Source organism: Cherax quadricarinatus, unplaced genomic scaffold (genome assembly GCF_038502225.1).
Source record: "Cherax quadricarinatus isolate ZL_2023a unplaced genomic scaffold, ASM3850222v1 Contig3281, whole genome shotgun sequence".
Taxonomy (NCBI): domain Eukaryota; kingdom Metazoa; phylum Arthropoda; class Malacostraca; order Decapoda; family Parastacidae; genus Cherax; species Cherax quadricarinatus.
In genome coordinates, this window is record NW_027198307.1 from 13915 (window position 1) to 29374 (window position 15460).

The 15460-nt window shown below is 40.6% G+C and overlaps 1 protein-coding gene across 1 annotated transcript; it reads left to right on the plus strand.

Moving 5' to 3' along the window:
• Nucleotides 1-737: 737 nt before the first annotated feature.
• Nucleotides 738-11996, plus strand: LOC128700941 (uncharacterized). Its single transcript, XM_053794430.2, has 2 exons — nt 738-1184; nt 10972-11996. The coding sequence occupies exons 1-2, from the start codon at nt 758-760 to the stop codon at nt 11079-11081; spliced, it is 537 nt and encodes a 178-aa protein (XP_053650405.1). The 5' UTR covers nt 738-757; the 3' UTR covers nt 11082-11996.
• Nucleotides 11997-15460: the final 3464 nt, after the last annotated feature.

A 15460-nucleotide genomic window follows, 5' to 3' on the forward strand; every position in this document is an offset into this window, starting at 1 on the left:
GTGACGCCGGTATGTACTGGTCATGAACTGCTGCCTGCACAAAGCCCACAGCTCAACTCACTCACAGTTTTCCCCAGACACTGGCCAGAATCTCGCAGAAAAAAAGGGAGGTCTTGTCTTACTGTATGGGCCTGATGAGGAAGGTCATCTATGGTATGTGAAGGTGCCTCCACCAGATTTCTCCAATTCTAGTATGGGTGTCTAGTCTTAGAAGAAAGGGCACTGCTGTTTCAAATCCGTGCCCCAGTATTCAAACTTGGGCTGCCAGTTCTCCCTGGCTAACATAACCTAGTGTTTGCCTACATTATCGCCCTATTACTACCTATGTTAAGGTCTTAGATCTACATTATTATCTACAGTTGCCTCAATAATCGTAATATTAGTGTACTAACAGTATAAACTACCTACTTCTTCCTTGAAGGGTAAATCTATCAATTAAGAAGTACCTTCCAACCACCTCCAACCCGGGTGTGTGTGTGTGTTTTGGGTGGGTGTAAGGGCCACCCAACTCAGCCGTTCCATAAACGGCCTGATAGGATCTTTGTACGGCATATCTGCCCTGTGGAACTTTTAGGACTGAATAAATATCCACAATAATAATAATAATAATAATAATAATAATAATAATAATAATAATAATAATAATAATAATTAAAAGAAGAAGAAAGTAATAATAAAATTTTAATAATTAGTGATAATTATAATTGAACATTTATTGTAGGTAAAGTATTAACATTGTAGTTAATGATGTTTGTTTATGAAGGTGACGGAGGTGATGGAGGCCCTGGAGTCGTCCTCCACTCTGGTATTTCTTGACCTGGCCTGGCCTGGATCACCCAGACGAAGACTCCACATCAAGCTGGATACTGACACCATGCTGGCCAAACAGTTTTTGTTGTTGTGTACTGGACAGCATCAGTCAGGCTCCTCCTACCTCAACACTAAACTGTTGGAGTTGAGGAACAAGGGTGGGTCAGGGGAGCATGTGTTGGGTGGAGACTACCAGAATAATAATGGTGAGGGAGGAGCACCACTGCTGACTCACCAGCATGGTTACCAGTACCAGAAGTCAGGCAGTGCTGGTGCTGTGGGATCATGGTATAACCCATGGAGTAGCAAGAGTACACAGTTCTTCATCATCACCAGGGATCGCACAGATAATGGCCAGTGGGTCAATATCTTTGGTAAGGTGGTGAGAGGCCTGGATGTGTTGAGGGCAGCAGTCAACCACAGTGACATCACAGATGTGACTGTGGAGGACTGTGGTGTTGTATTGACTCTCTAGTTCACTGTTACATCTGTACTATCACTGATGTGTGTCAATAGCACTGCTGTATATCATCATCAATACAATGAAGTCACATTCATTGCAGTAGTGTCACCATCAATAGATTGGTGTTTTGCCCTCACTGAAGTGGAATCTCACTATCAGTACAGGTCTCATCATCACTACAGTGGTGTCACTACACAAGTGCACCATGAATACTGTGTTGTGACCACTACAGTGGTGTCACCATCACTACAATGATGTCACAACAGAAGTGCACCATGAGTACTGTGTTGTGACCACTGCAGTGGTGTCACTACCGAGGTGCCACCATGAGTACTGTGTTGTGACCACTGCAGTGATGACGCCATTAATCAATCAATCAATCAATTTTATTTATTTACAAGTAGTACATTGAGATTATGTATTTACAATAATGAGTTGGAGAGCAAAGAGCCACTATCATGCCTAGGCATTATGGGTAGACTTAATTTAATGGCTTCCTGACTACTTAACACCCCTCATTCAGAGTGCAGACACTGTACTTCCCATCTCCAGGACTCAAGTCCAGCCTGCCAGTTTCCCTGAATCCCTTCATAAATGTTACTTTGCTCACACTCCAATAGCATATCAAGTATTATAAACCATTTGTCTCCATTCACCCCTATCAAATATCATCATGCATGCTTGCTGGAAGTCCAAACCCCTCGCAAACAAAACCTTCTTTACCCTCTCCCTCAAACTTTCCTAGGCCGACCCCTACCCCGCCTTCCCTCAACTACAGACTGATACACTCTTGAAGTCATTCTGTTTCGCTCCATTCTCTCTACATGTCCGAACCACCTCAACAACCCTTCCTCAGCCCTCTGGACAACAGTTTTGGTAATCCCGCACCTCCTCCTAACTTCCAAACTACGAATTCTCTGCATTATATTCACACAGCACATTGCCCTCAGACATGACATCTCCACTGCCTCCAGCCTTCTCATTCCAATATTCATCACCCATGCTGCACACCAATATAAGAGCGTTGGTAAAACTGTACTCTCATACATTCCCCTCTTTGCTTTCATGGACAAAGTTCTTTGTCTCCACAGACTCCTATGTGCATCACTCACCCTTTTCTTATCTTCAATTCTATGATTCACCTCATCTTTCATAGATCCATCTGCTGACACATCCACTCCCAAATATCTGAATACATTCACCTCCTCCATACTCTCTCCCTTCAATCTGATATCCAGTCTTTTGTCACCTAATCTTTTTGTTATCCTCATAATCTTACTCTTTCCTGTATTCACTTTCAATTTTCTTCTTTTACATACCCTACCAAATTCATCCACCAACCTCTGCAACTTCTCTTCAAAATCTTCCAATAGCAAAGAGCAACTGTGACAACTCCCAGTTTGTGTTTGATTCTTTATTTTTTATCTCCACACCTCTTGCCAAGACTCTCGCATTCACTTCTCTCACAACTCCATCTGTAAATATACTGAACAACCTCAGTGACATCACACATATTTGTCTAAGGTCTACTTTTACTGGGAAATAATCTCCCTCTTTCCTACATACTCTAACCTGAGCCTATCCTTGTAAAAATTCTTCACTGTTTTCAGTAACCTATTTCCAATACCATACACCTGCAACATCTACCACACTGTCCTCTATCCATCCTGTCATATGCCTTTCCCAAATCCATAAATGCCACAAAAACCTCTTTAGACTTATCTAAAAACTGTTCACCTATACGTTTCACTGTAAACACCTGGTCCACACACCCCCTACCTTTCCTAAAGTCTCCTTGTTCATCTGCTATTCTACTCTAAATCTTTCTCTTAATTCTTTCAATAATAACTCTACCATACATTTTACCAGGTATACTCAACAGACTTATTCCCCTATAATTTTTGCACTCTCTTTTGTCCCCTTTGCCTTTATACAAAGGAACTATGCATGCTCTCTGCCAATCCCTAGGTACCTTAACCTCCTCCATACATTTATTAAATAATAGCCCCAACCACTCCAAAACTATATCCTCACCTGCTTTTAACATTTCTATCTATATCCCATCAATCCCGGCTGTCTTACCCCTTTTTATGCTACTCACTGCCTCATGAATTTAATTACTCTCCTCTCCTATTTTTAACTGACAAATCCATTTGTTCCCTAGGCTTACTCAACTTGTTAATCTCACTCCAAAACTTCTTATTTTCAACAAGATTTGTTGATAACATCTCACCCACTTTCTCATTTGCTCTCTTTTTACATTGCCTCACCACTCTCTTAACCTCTCTTTTTCTCTCCATATACTCCTCCCTCCTTGCATCACTTCTACTTTGTAAGAACCTCTCATATGCTAACTTTTTCTCCCTTACTGCTCTCTTTACATCATCATTCCATCAATCGCTCTTCTTCCCTCCCGCACCCACTTTCTTGTAACCACAAACTTCTGCTGAACACTCTAACACTACATTTTTAAACCTACCCCATACCTCTTCAACCCCATTGCCTATACTCTCACTAGTCCATCTATCCTCCAATAGTTGTTTATATTTTACCCTAACTGCCTCTTCTTTGAGTTTATAAACCTTCACCTCTCTCTTACTTGCTGCTTCTATTCTCCTTGTATCCCATCTACCTTTTACTCTCAGTGTAGCTACAACTAAAAAGTGATCTGATATATCTGTGGCCCCTCTATAAACATGTACATCCTGAAGTCTACTCAACAGTCTTTTATCTACCAATACATAATCCAACAAACTACTATCATTTCGCCCTACATCATATCTTGTATACTTATTTATCCTCTTTTTCTTAAAATATGTATTACCTATAACTAAACCCTTTTCTATACAAAGTTCAATCAAAGGGCTCCCATTATCATTTACACCTGGTACCCAAAACTTACCTACCACACCCTCTCTAAAAGTTTCTCCTACTTTAGCATTCAGGTCCCCTACCACAATTACTCTCACTTGGTTCAAAGGTTCCTATACATTCGCTTAACATCTCCAAAAATTTCTCTCTCTCCTCTACATTCCTCTCTTCTCCAGGTCCATACACGCTTATTATGACCCACTTTTTGCATCCAACCCTTATTTTAGTACCCATAATCCTTGAATCTACACATTTATGTTCCCTTCTTCTCCTTCTATAACCGATCCTTTAACATTATTGCTACCCCTTCCTTAGCTCTAACTCTCTCAGATACTCCTGACTTAATTCGATTTATTTCTCCCCACCGAAACTCCCCTACCCCCTTCAGCTGTTTCACTTAGGGCCAGGAGATCCAACTTGTTTTCATTCATAACATCAGAAATCATGTCTTTCTTGTCATCCACACTACATCCACGCATATTCAAGCATCCCAGTTTTATAAAGTTTTTCTTCTTCTCATTTTTAGTAAATGCTTCAGGAGAAGAGATTACTAGCCCACTGGTCCCAGCATTTTAGTCACGTCATACGACACATATGGCTCACAGAGGAAAGATTCTTTTCCAAATCCCCAAGGAAAATAGAGGAAATAAAGAATAAGAGCTGTTTAGAAAAAAATAAGAAAAACCTAGATGTGTGTATGTTTATATATACTTGTGCATGCATGGTCAGTTAACAAGAACTCATTTAATATTAAGTCCTTTGTAAAATTTTCTCTTATATGTTTAAAGATATATTTTTTTCATTAATGTTAATGTAAAAATTTTTAATTTTGCTCCAAAAGAATCTTAGAAAACTTACCCAACCTTAGTATAACAAGAACAATTTATTTTAACCTAACCCAACTATTTAGTTGGGTTAGGTTAAAATAAATTATTTAGATTTGTTTACAATAATTTGATACTAAACAAACACAGTGAAATATATTTTTTCGTTAGGTTCAGAATGATTTTGGCGAAATTATTGCATACACAAATTTTCACTTGTCCTATATGGCAAGATGAGCGTTGCTATTAAAGCCAAGATCGCAAGTTCTGCCTATTCGGCACGACATATATATATATAGATATACATATATATATATATATATATATATATATATATATATATATATATATATATATATATATATATATATATATATATATATATATATATATATATATATATATATATATATTTCACTGTGTTTGTTTAGTATCAAATTATTGTAAACAAATCTAAAATATATTTAGTTGGGTTAGGTTAAAATAAATTGCTCTTTTTATAATAAGGTTAGGTAAGTTTTCTAAGATTCTTTTGGCGCAAAATTAAAATTTTTTACATTAACATTAATGGAAAAAATATATCTCTAAACGTATAAGAGAAAATTTCAGAAAGGACTTAATTTTAAATGAGTTTTTGCTAATTGTCCAGTTTTACATATTCGGCACGACATATATATATACTTACACATATTAAATTATGTACTAGGTCTAACTATAAGTAATATGTAAGCCTTATGATTGGTTGCTTTCTTCTGAGCCTTATATTACATCATATTATACTGAGGTCAAATTCAAAATATAATTATTTCAAATGTGTAACTGCTCTAGCTAATTTGTGTGGCTCAAAAAATATTTTTTATTTTTAAATCTATACTAGGTATTGTCAGCAAATTACATAGAAGGTTGGTAGACAGCAGCCACCCTGGGAGGTACTACCGTCCTGTGGTAGTAGGTTGGTAGACAACAACCACCCAGGGAGGTACTGCCGTCCTGTGGTAGTAGGTTGGTAGACAGCAACCACCCAGGGAGGTACTACCGTCCTGTGGTAGTAGGTTGGTAGACAACAACCACCCAGGGAGGTACTACCGTCCTGTGGTAGTAGGTTGGTAGACAACAACCACCCAGGGAGGTACTACCATCCTGCCAAGTGAGTGCAAAATAGAAACTGCAATTGTTTTATATGTGATAGGATTTTTGGTACCTTTTTTCTGTCTCATAAACACTCAGGATACCAAGTATATTTACTGCTTCTACTTACACTTAGGTCACATTGCATGTATATGTATAGTGAACCATTGGTTATCGGCCGTTGCTGCTATTGGCAAACTTGGTGATCAACCAGTTTTTTGGCTCTGGTGGTCGGCCGTTATTTCGGTGATCGGCCGTTATTTCGGTGATCAACCGTTATTTTGGTGATCAACCGTTATTTCGGTGATCAACCGTTATTTCGGTGATCGGCCGTTATTTCGGTGATCAACCGTTATTTCGGTGATCAAATGTTATCTGGGTGATCAACCGTTATTTCGGTGATCGGCCGTTATTTCGGTGATCGGCCGTTATTTCGGTGATCAACCGTTATTTCGGTGATCAACCGTTATTTTGGTGATCAACCGTTATTTCGGTGATCGGCCATTATTTCGGTGATCGGCCGTTATTTCGGTGATCGGCCGTTTCGGACACGTCTGTCCACCAGCTGGGACCGCTTGTGCACGTCAATTTGAACATTAAAATGGTATAAAATACCGACAGGTTGTTAGGTAAGACACATATGCAACAGTTAGGTATCTTTATTATGAAACGTTTCGCCTACACAGTAGGCTTCTTCAGTCGAGTACAGAAAAGTTGATAGAAGCAGAAGATACTTGAAGACGACGTAATCAGTCCATCCACTAGTGAGAGCGGCTGGATTTGAGAGGGACCTGACCTCTCAACATCTGAGTTCTTACCTCTTCTAGTGACCTACGTCTCACCTCTTGGCGCTATATAAAGCTCCATCCTGTCACTTCATCTCCATATTGTTTCATACTATGGAACAATGCTCTTCTCCAGACTGAGGGACTGACCACCTCAAAACTTTAAGGGTGATGGACTGATTACATCGTCTTCAAGTATCTTCTGCTTCTATCAACTTTTCTGTACTCGACTGAAGAAGCCTACTGTGTAGACGAAACGTTTCATAATAAAGATACCTAACTGTTGCATATGTGTCTTACCTAACAGCACGTCAATTTGGTTGTTTTACTCGGTGTGTGAGGAAACTTCTGCTCAAACATCCAAACATTTTGCTTGTTTTCCTTTGTTTTTTGTGGGTTTTTTGCAGTGCAACTGCAAAATAAGCAATCATGGCACCAAATAAAGTTCCTAGTAAAGTTCCTGTGGTAAAGAAAGTGAGAAAAATTTTGAAATTTTAGCATGAAATGTAGCAGGCATGCAGGGAGTGTAGCAGACATGCAGGGAGTGTAGCAGACATGCAGGGAGTGTAACAGGCATGCAGGGAGTGTAACAGGCATGCAGGGAGTGTAGCAGGGATGCAGGGAGTGTAACAGGCATGCAGGGAGTGTAGCAGGCATGCAGGGAGTGTAGCAGGGATGCAGGGAGTGTAACAGGCATGCAGGGAGTGTAACAGGCATGCAGGGAGTGCAGCAGGGATGCAGGGAGTGTAACAGGCATGCTGGGAGTGTAGCAGACATGCAGGGAGTGTAGCAGGGATGCAGGGAGTGTAACAGGCATGCAGGGAGTGTAGCAGGCATGCAGGGATGCAGGGAGTGTAACAGGCATGCAGGGAGTGTAACAGGCATGCAGGGAGTGTAGCAGGGATGCAGGGAGTGTAGCAGGCATGCAGGGAGTGTAACAGGCATGCAGGGAGTGTAACAGGCATGCAGGGAGTGTAACAGGCATGCAGGGAGTGTAGCAGGCATGCAGGGAGTGTAGCAGGCATGCAGGGAGTGTAGCAGGCATGCAGGGAGTGTAGCAGGCATGCAGGGAGTATAGCAGGCATGCAGGGGGTGTAGCAGGCATGCAGTGAGTGTAGCAGGCATGTAGGGAGTGTAACAGGCATGCAAGGAGTGTAACAGGCATGCAGGGAGTGTAGCAGACATGCAGGGAGTGTAACAGGCACGCAGGGAGTGTAACAGGCATGCAGGGAGTGTAACAGGCATGCAGGGAGTGTAGCAGACATGCAGGGAGTGTAGCAGGCATGCAGGGAGTGTAACAGGCATGCAGGGAGTGTAACAGGCATGCAGGGAGTGTAACAGGCATGCACGGAGTGTAGCAGACATGCAGGGAGTGTAACAGGCATGCAGGGAGTGTAGCAGACATGCAGGGAGTGTAACAGGCATGCAGGGAGTGTAACAGGCATGCAGGGAGTGTAACAGGCATGCAGGGACTGTAACAGGTATGCAGGGAGTGTAACAGGCATGCAGGGAGTGTAACAGGCATGCAGGGAGTGTAACAGGCATGCAGGGAGTGTAACAGGCATGCAGGGACTGTAACAGGTATGCAGGGAGTGTAACAGGCATGCAGGAGTGTATCAGGGATGCAGGGAGTGTAGCAGACATGCAGGGAGTGTAACAGGCATGCAGGGAGTGTAACAGGCATGCAGGGAGTGTAACAGGCATGCAGGGAGTGTAACAGGCATGCAGGGAGTGTAACAGGCATGCAGGGAGTGTAACAGGCATGCAGGGAGTGTAACAGGCATGCAGGGAGTGTAACAGGCATGCAGGGAGTGTAACAGGCATGCAGGGAGTGTAATAGGCATGCAGGGAGTGTAGCAGACATGCAGGGAGTGTAGCAGACATGCAGGGAGTGTAGCAGACATGCAGGGAGTGTAGCAGACATGCAGGGAGTGTAACAGGCATGCAGGGAGTGTAGCAGGCATGCAGGGAGTGTAACAGGCATGCAGGGAGTGTAGCAGACATGCAGGGAGTGTAGCAGACATGCAGGGAGTGTAACAGGCATGCAGGGAGTGTAACAGGCATGCAGGGAGTGTAGCAGACATGCAGGGAGTGTAGCAGACATGCAGGGAGTGTAGCAGACATGCAGGGAGAGTAACAGGCATGCAGGGAGTGTAGCAGACATGCAGGGACTGTAGCAGACATGCAGGGAGTGTAGCAGACATGCAGGGAGTGTAGCAGACATGCAGGGAGTGTAGCAGACATGCAGGGAGTGTAACAGACATGCAGGGAGTGTAGCAGGCATGCAGGGAGTGTAACAGGCATGCAGGGAGTGTAGCAGGCATGCAGGAAGTGTAGCAGGCATGCAGGGAGTGTAACAGGCATGCAGGGAGTGTAGCAGGCATGCAGGGAGTGTAGCAGGCATGCAGGGAGCGTAACAAGCATGCAGGGAGTGTAGCAGGCATGCAGGGAGTGTAGCAGGCATGCAGGGAGTGTAACAGACATGGACAGAGTGTAGCAGGCATACAGGGAGTGTAACATATATGCAGGGAGTGTAACAGGCATGCAGGGAGTGTAGCAGGCATGCAGGGAGTGTAGCAGGCATGCAGGGAGTGTAACAGGCATGCAGGGAGTGTAGCAGGCATGCAAGGAGTATAACAGGCATGCAGGGAGTGTAGCAGACATGCAGGAAGTGTAGCAGGCATGCAGGAAGTGTAGCAGGCAAGCAGGGAGTGTAATAGGCATGCAGGGAGCGTAGCAGGCATGCAGGGAGTGCAACAGGCATGCAGGGAGTGTAATAGGCATGCAGGGAGTGTAGCAGATATGCAGGGAGTGTAACAGACATGTAGGGAGTGTAGCAGACATGCAGGTAGTGTAGCAGGCATGCAGGAAGTGTAGCAGGCATGCAGGGAGTGTAGCAGGCATTTCAGAAGGTCAATAAATGTATGTAATACTCATTTAATTATTAAAAAAACATTTTTTGTGAGTATTTTTTCCTTGAATAGATAAATTGCGTTTACATTAATTCTTATGGTTTTTTTTATTTTTCGGCCATTTTGGCTTTAGGCCGAGCTTCTGGAATGGATTACGGCCGATAACCGAGGGTCCAATGTACATGCATATACAGTAGTACCTCGATACTTAACTCCGAACTCCAACAATTTGGTATTAGAACGCTTTGTAAAATAAATAAAAATCGCTCAGTAGTCGACCGTTTGCTCAGAACTCGACCAAACATTGTGTGTCAGTCTCCCTGCAGGTGTCGCTTAGTGCAAAACTCCGCTAAACTTTGCTCGAAACTATTTCGTGTTTCTTCACATTTTTTTTGCTGTTTTTAAATATTATTTGAATAAATAAGTCACCATTGGGCCTAAGAAGATTAGTGATAACAGCCAACCAAAAAGAGTATTGGTTTGAGTCGCAACAGATATGAATTATTAATTATTCCTGATGGGAAAAATTAATTCAGTACTTGAAGTGATCGGCACTCTGGAACGAATTAAGTTTGAGTACCGAATATATATGCATATATATACGGTATGTATATATATGTATGTATGTATATATATATATATATATATATATATATATATATATATATATATATATATATATATATATATATATATATATATATATATATATATATATATATATATATATATACATACCCTTCTCGATTTTCTTCTTTTATATTTTTAGTTATTGTTTCTTTCTTCTTTAATCTGTATGGGGAAGTGGAACAGAATTCTTCCTCTGTAAGCCATGTACTCACCTAATTGTGGTTGCAGGGGTCGAGACTCAGCTCCTGGCCCCATGTGTGTCATAGAAAGTGACCAAAATGCTGGCAGCAAGGGGCTAGCAACCCCTTCTCCTGTATAATTTACTAAATTTAAAAAGAAAAGCATTCGTTTTTCGTTTTTCGTCACCCTGCCTCGGTGTTATATGACTAGTTCATTAAAAAAAAAAAATTCAGCAAGTATGCATGGTATGGCACAGATTTTTTATTTTGAGCATGACTGACTAGAACATTGCAAATGTTGCAGAAGGATGGCAATAGTAAGTTATATGTTTGTGTTGCATCTTACTCTTTACTTTGGGCTTCCCTTAGTGATATTTCCTGGATATCAGCCCAAGAAGAACCAAGAAGGACCTGGGAGTGTTAATGTCAGAGGATCTCGCCTTCAAAGATCACAACAATGTATCTACGTCATCCACTAGGAAAATGATGGGATGGATAATGAGAGCCTTCAAAACTAGGGACACCAAGCCCATGATGATTCTCTTCAAACTTGCTGTGCTCTCTAAGCTGGAATGCTGCTGTACACTAACGGCCCCCTTCAAGGCTGGCAACATTGCAGACCTGGAGAGTGTACAAAGAACTTTCACCTTACACATAAGTGCGATAAGGCACCTAAACTACTGGGAACGGTTGAAGGTCCTTGATCTGTATTCCCTCAAACGCAGACGAGAGAGATACATGATAATATACACTTGGAAGGTCCTGGAGGGATTGGTACCAAACCTGCACACGAAAATCACTCCATATGAAATCAAAAGACTCGGCAGGAGATGCAACATTCTTCAATGAAAAGCAGAAAACAAAATAAGCATCTGGGGCCCAAGACTGTTCAATTGCCTCCCAGCATACATAAGGGAGATTACCAATAAACCCCTGGCTGTCTTCAAGAAGGCACTGGACAGTCACCTAAAGTCAGTACCTGACCAACTACACTGTGGTTTGTATATCAGCTTGGATGTGACCAGCAATAACAGCCTGATTGATCAGTTCCTGATCCACCATGAGGCCTGGTCTCAGACCCAGCTGCAGGGGCACTGACCCCTAAAACCCTCTCCAGGTAAACTCTACAGGTAAGACAGATGTAACAATTCTGACAGAGAATTTGAGAGGGGCTTTGATTTAATGATTATTAAAAAAAAAACTTATTTTTAATGAAACAAATCCACTTTGCTTAAATAAAAGAGAATATGTAATTTTAATATATATCCCTGGAATATCATAATAATGTACTTTGTATCACATGAACCTTTAACCAATACGTATACATTTGTACAATTCTCAGCACTCTTAATAAATGGTAAGATATTTTATAACTTTCTCCAGGAAATAATTATCAGTTATATAAATTAAGGCATATATTATATCCTATTATTTCAATAATAGAAGTCTTCCATCTCTACACAGAGTGACGTAAATGGTTAAGTTTATCTCAGTAATCACTCAAAGAACAGTTAAGTGAATCTATAGCCTCTCAAGCTATTGGAAAATTCTCAACTTGAGAGTATAATGGCCAACTAGATGTGGTCTAGTCATAGGGCGAAACCCAACTGCTTAAGCCAAGCAAACAATGGCTGGAGTCAAGTGGGGTCACGTGACACACACACACTGGAAAGAGGGGTAGGGGGAGAGAAGTAGTGTTTAAGCAATATACCCAAAAGGGAGATGAACCATTAAACCCTAACCTCTCATAATTTATAATAACACAGCTAAAACATTATACATATATATATATTCAATACAACTTAGAAGATCAGTTAGAGTGGCAGAGTCAGGTGCCTTACGTAGCTTTAAGAATATAAATGACTGGGCCTAAGAGGATAGGAGGAAGTAACCCTTTCAGGAAGATTATACATATATATATTCAATACAATTTACAAGATCCTTTAGAGGACAAAGATAATGATGATAATAATAGATAATAATACAAGGTCAGACATTTCCATTTTAGCTATTAATGGAGACGAGCAAGATGTAATATTAATGGAGAAGAGCAAGATGTAATATTAATGGAGACGAGCAAGATGTAATATTAATGGAGACGAGCAAGATGTAATATTAATGGAGACGAGCAAGATGTAATATTAATGGAGACGAGCAAGATGTAATATTAATGGAGACGAGCCAGATGTAATATTAATGGAGATGAGCCAGATGTAATATTAATGGAGACGAGCCAGATGTAATATTAATGGAGACGAGCAAGATGTAATATTAATGGAGACGAGCCAGATGTAATATTAATGGAGACGAGCCAGATGTAATATTAATGGAGACGAGCAAGATGTAATATTAATGGAGACGAGCAAGATGTAATATTAATGGAGACGAGCAAGATGTAATATTAATGGAGACGAGCAAGATGTAATATTAATGGAGACGAGCAAGATGTAATATTAATGGAGACGAGCAAGATGTAATATTAATGGAGACGAGCAAGATGTAATATTAATGGAGACGAGCAAGATGTAATATTAATGGAGACGAGCAAGATGTAATATTAATGGAGACGAGCAAGATGTAATATTAATGGAGACGAGCCAGATGTAATATTAATGGAGATGAGCCAGATGTAATATTAATGGAGACGAGCCAGATGTAATATTAATGGAGACGAGCAAGATGTAATATTAATGGAGACGAGCCAGATGTAATATTAATGGAGACGAGCCAGATGTAATATTAATGGAGACGAGCAAGATGTAATATTAATGGAGACGAGCAAGATGTAATATTAATGGAGACGAGCAAGATGTAATATTAATGGAGACGAGCAAGATGTAATATTAATGGAGACGAGCAAGATGTAATATTAATGGAGACGAGCCAGATGTAATATTAATGGAGACGAGCCAGATGTAATATTAATGGAGACGAGCCAGATGTAATATTAATGGAGACGAGCCAGATGTAATATTAATGGAGACGAGCAAGATGTAATATTGAATAAGATAACAGTGATAAAGATACTTAAATCATAGAGGTGTTTACAGTATATAAGTTAGTCTAACCTTTCTGGTTCTTCTTCCCCTATCTATTATATAAAAAAAAATATAATTGTTGGAAAAAGACACAAAATGCAAACATTGGGACATTGTATTGCAAAAGTTTTGTCTGGACATCTTTGTTACTCTAGTGTTCTAGTGTTCATTATGGTCTTAGTCCTAGGTTACTCCAGAGTGTCCTAATATTCATTATGGTCTTAGTCCTAGGTTACTCCAGAGTGTCCTAATGTTCATTATGGTCTTCAGACCTTTGTTATTCTACAATGTTCTAGTGTTCATTATGGTCTTAGTCCTAGGTTACTCCAGAGTGTCCTAATATTCATTATGGTCTTCAGACCTTTGTTACTCTACAGTGTTCTAGTGTTCATTATGGTCTTGAGACCTTTGTTACTCTACAGTGTTCTAGTGTTCATTATGGTCTTGAGACCTTTGTTACTCTACAGTGTTCTAGTGTTCATTATGGTCTTGAGACCTTTGTTACTCCACAGTGTTCTAGTGTTCATGTTGAATCTATTTATAACTGACTCATAGTAACACGTATGATTGTAACCAAAGCAATAATTATTCTTTCCTTTTATAAAAAGACCTGGTCTAGGACCAAACTGCCAGGACTGTGTCCCTGTAATTAATTACAGGTACAGTAAACTTCGTGTTGTAACAAACCTGTAAGGTTCCCTCACCTTTAGATTAAATTTAGATTTTTTATTTTGACAAATTAGATGGTTGTTCAGAGGAATATAATAGTTGGGTGTACTTACCAAAAGCCCCTCTGTAGGCTGAGTATTTTGGGCAAACTTAAAGATTAACTTAAGAATAGTAAGGCAATAATACATAGTTCATATGGTTATTAGTGGCCCGGGTGGTCCGGTGGCCTGGTGGCTGAAGCTCCCGCTTCACACACGGAGGGCCCGGGTTCGATTCCCGGCGGGTGGACACATTTCGACATGTTTCCTTACACCTGTTCACCTAGCAGCAAATAGGTACCTGGGTGTTAGTCGACTGGTGTGGGTCGCATCCTGGGGGACAAGATTAAGGACCACAATGGAAATAAGTTAGACAGTCCTCGATGACGCACTGACTTTCTTGGGTTATCCTGGGTGGCTAACCCTCCGGGCTTAAAAATCCGAACGAAACCTTATCTTATTAGATGAATGAGAGTGAGTACAGGAGAAATGAATACTATATCAGATGATGTTAGATGGTTTTGAAAAGTCTGGTAGAGACTTTTTACACTACTGAATTAGTTAATAAAGATTACAATACAGTGGAACCTCGGCTTACGAACACCCTTCATGCAAAATTTTCAGGATACAAACCGTCTTTTGGCCGATTTTTTGCTTCTGGACACGAATGAAATTTCAGGATGCGAACTTCCCCCTCAAGGGAGGTTCCTTAAATAAATAAACAAATAAATAAACTATTTATTTCTTTGCAAAGGTTACAGTGTGTGTTTACATATCATAATATAATTGGTACAAAGAAAGCCACTATCATGCTGAGGCATTTCGGCCAGACTTAACCTAAGACTTATAGACTATTTAAGTCTAGACAGGTGAAAAATATACTAGCAGTGGTTACCAATGTTTTGCTGATGGTGGCGCCAACTGCTGGCAGTCTTTTGAAGTTATTATTATTATTATTATTATTATTATTATTATTATTATTATTATTATTATTATTATATTGTATTAGTATCATCATCATTATCACCATAAGGTCTGGTCTTAGACCGGGCACCGGGGGCGTTGACCCCCGAATCCCTCTCCAGGTAAATTATGATGATTATTATTATTATT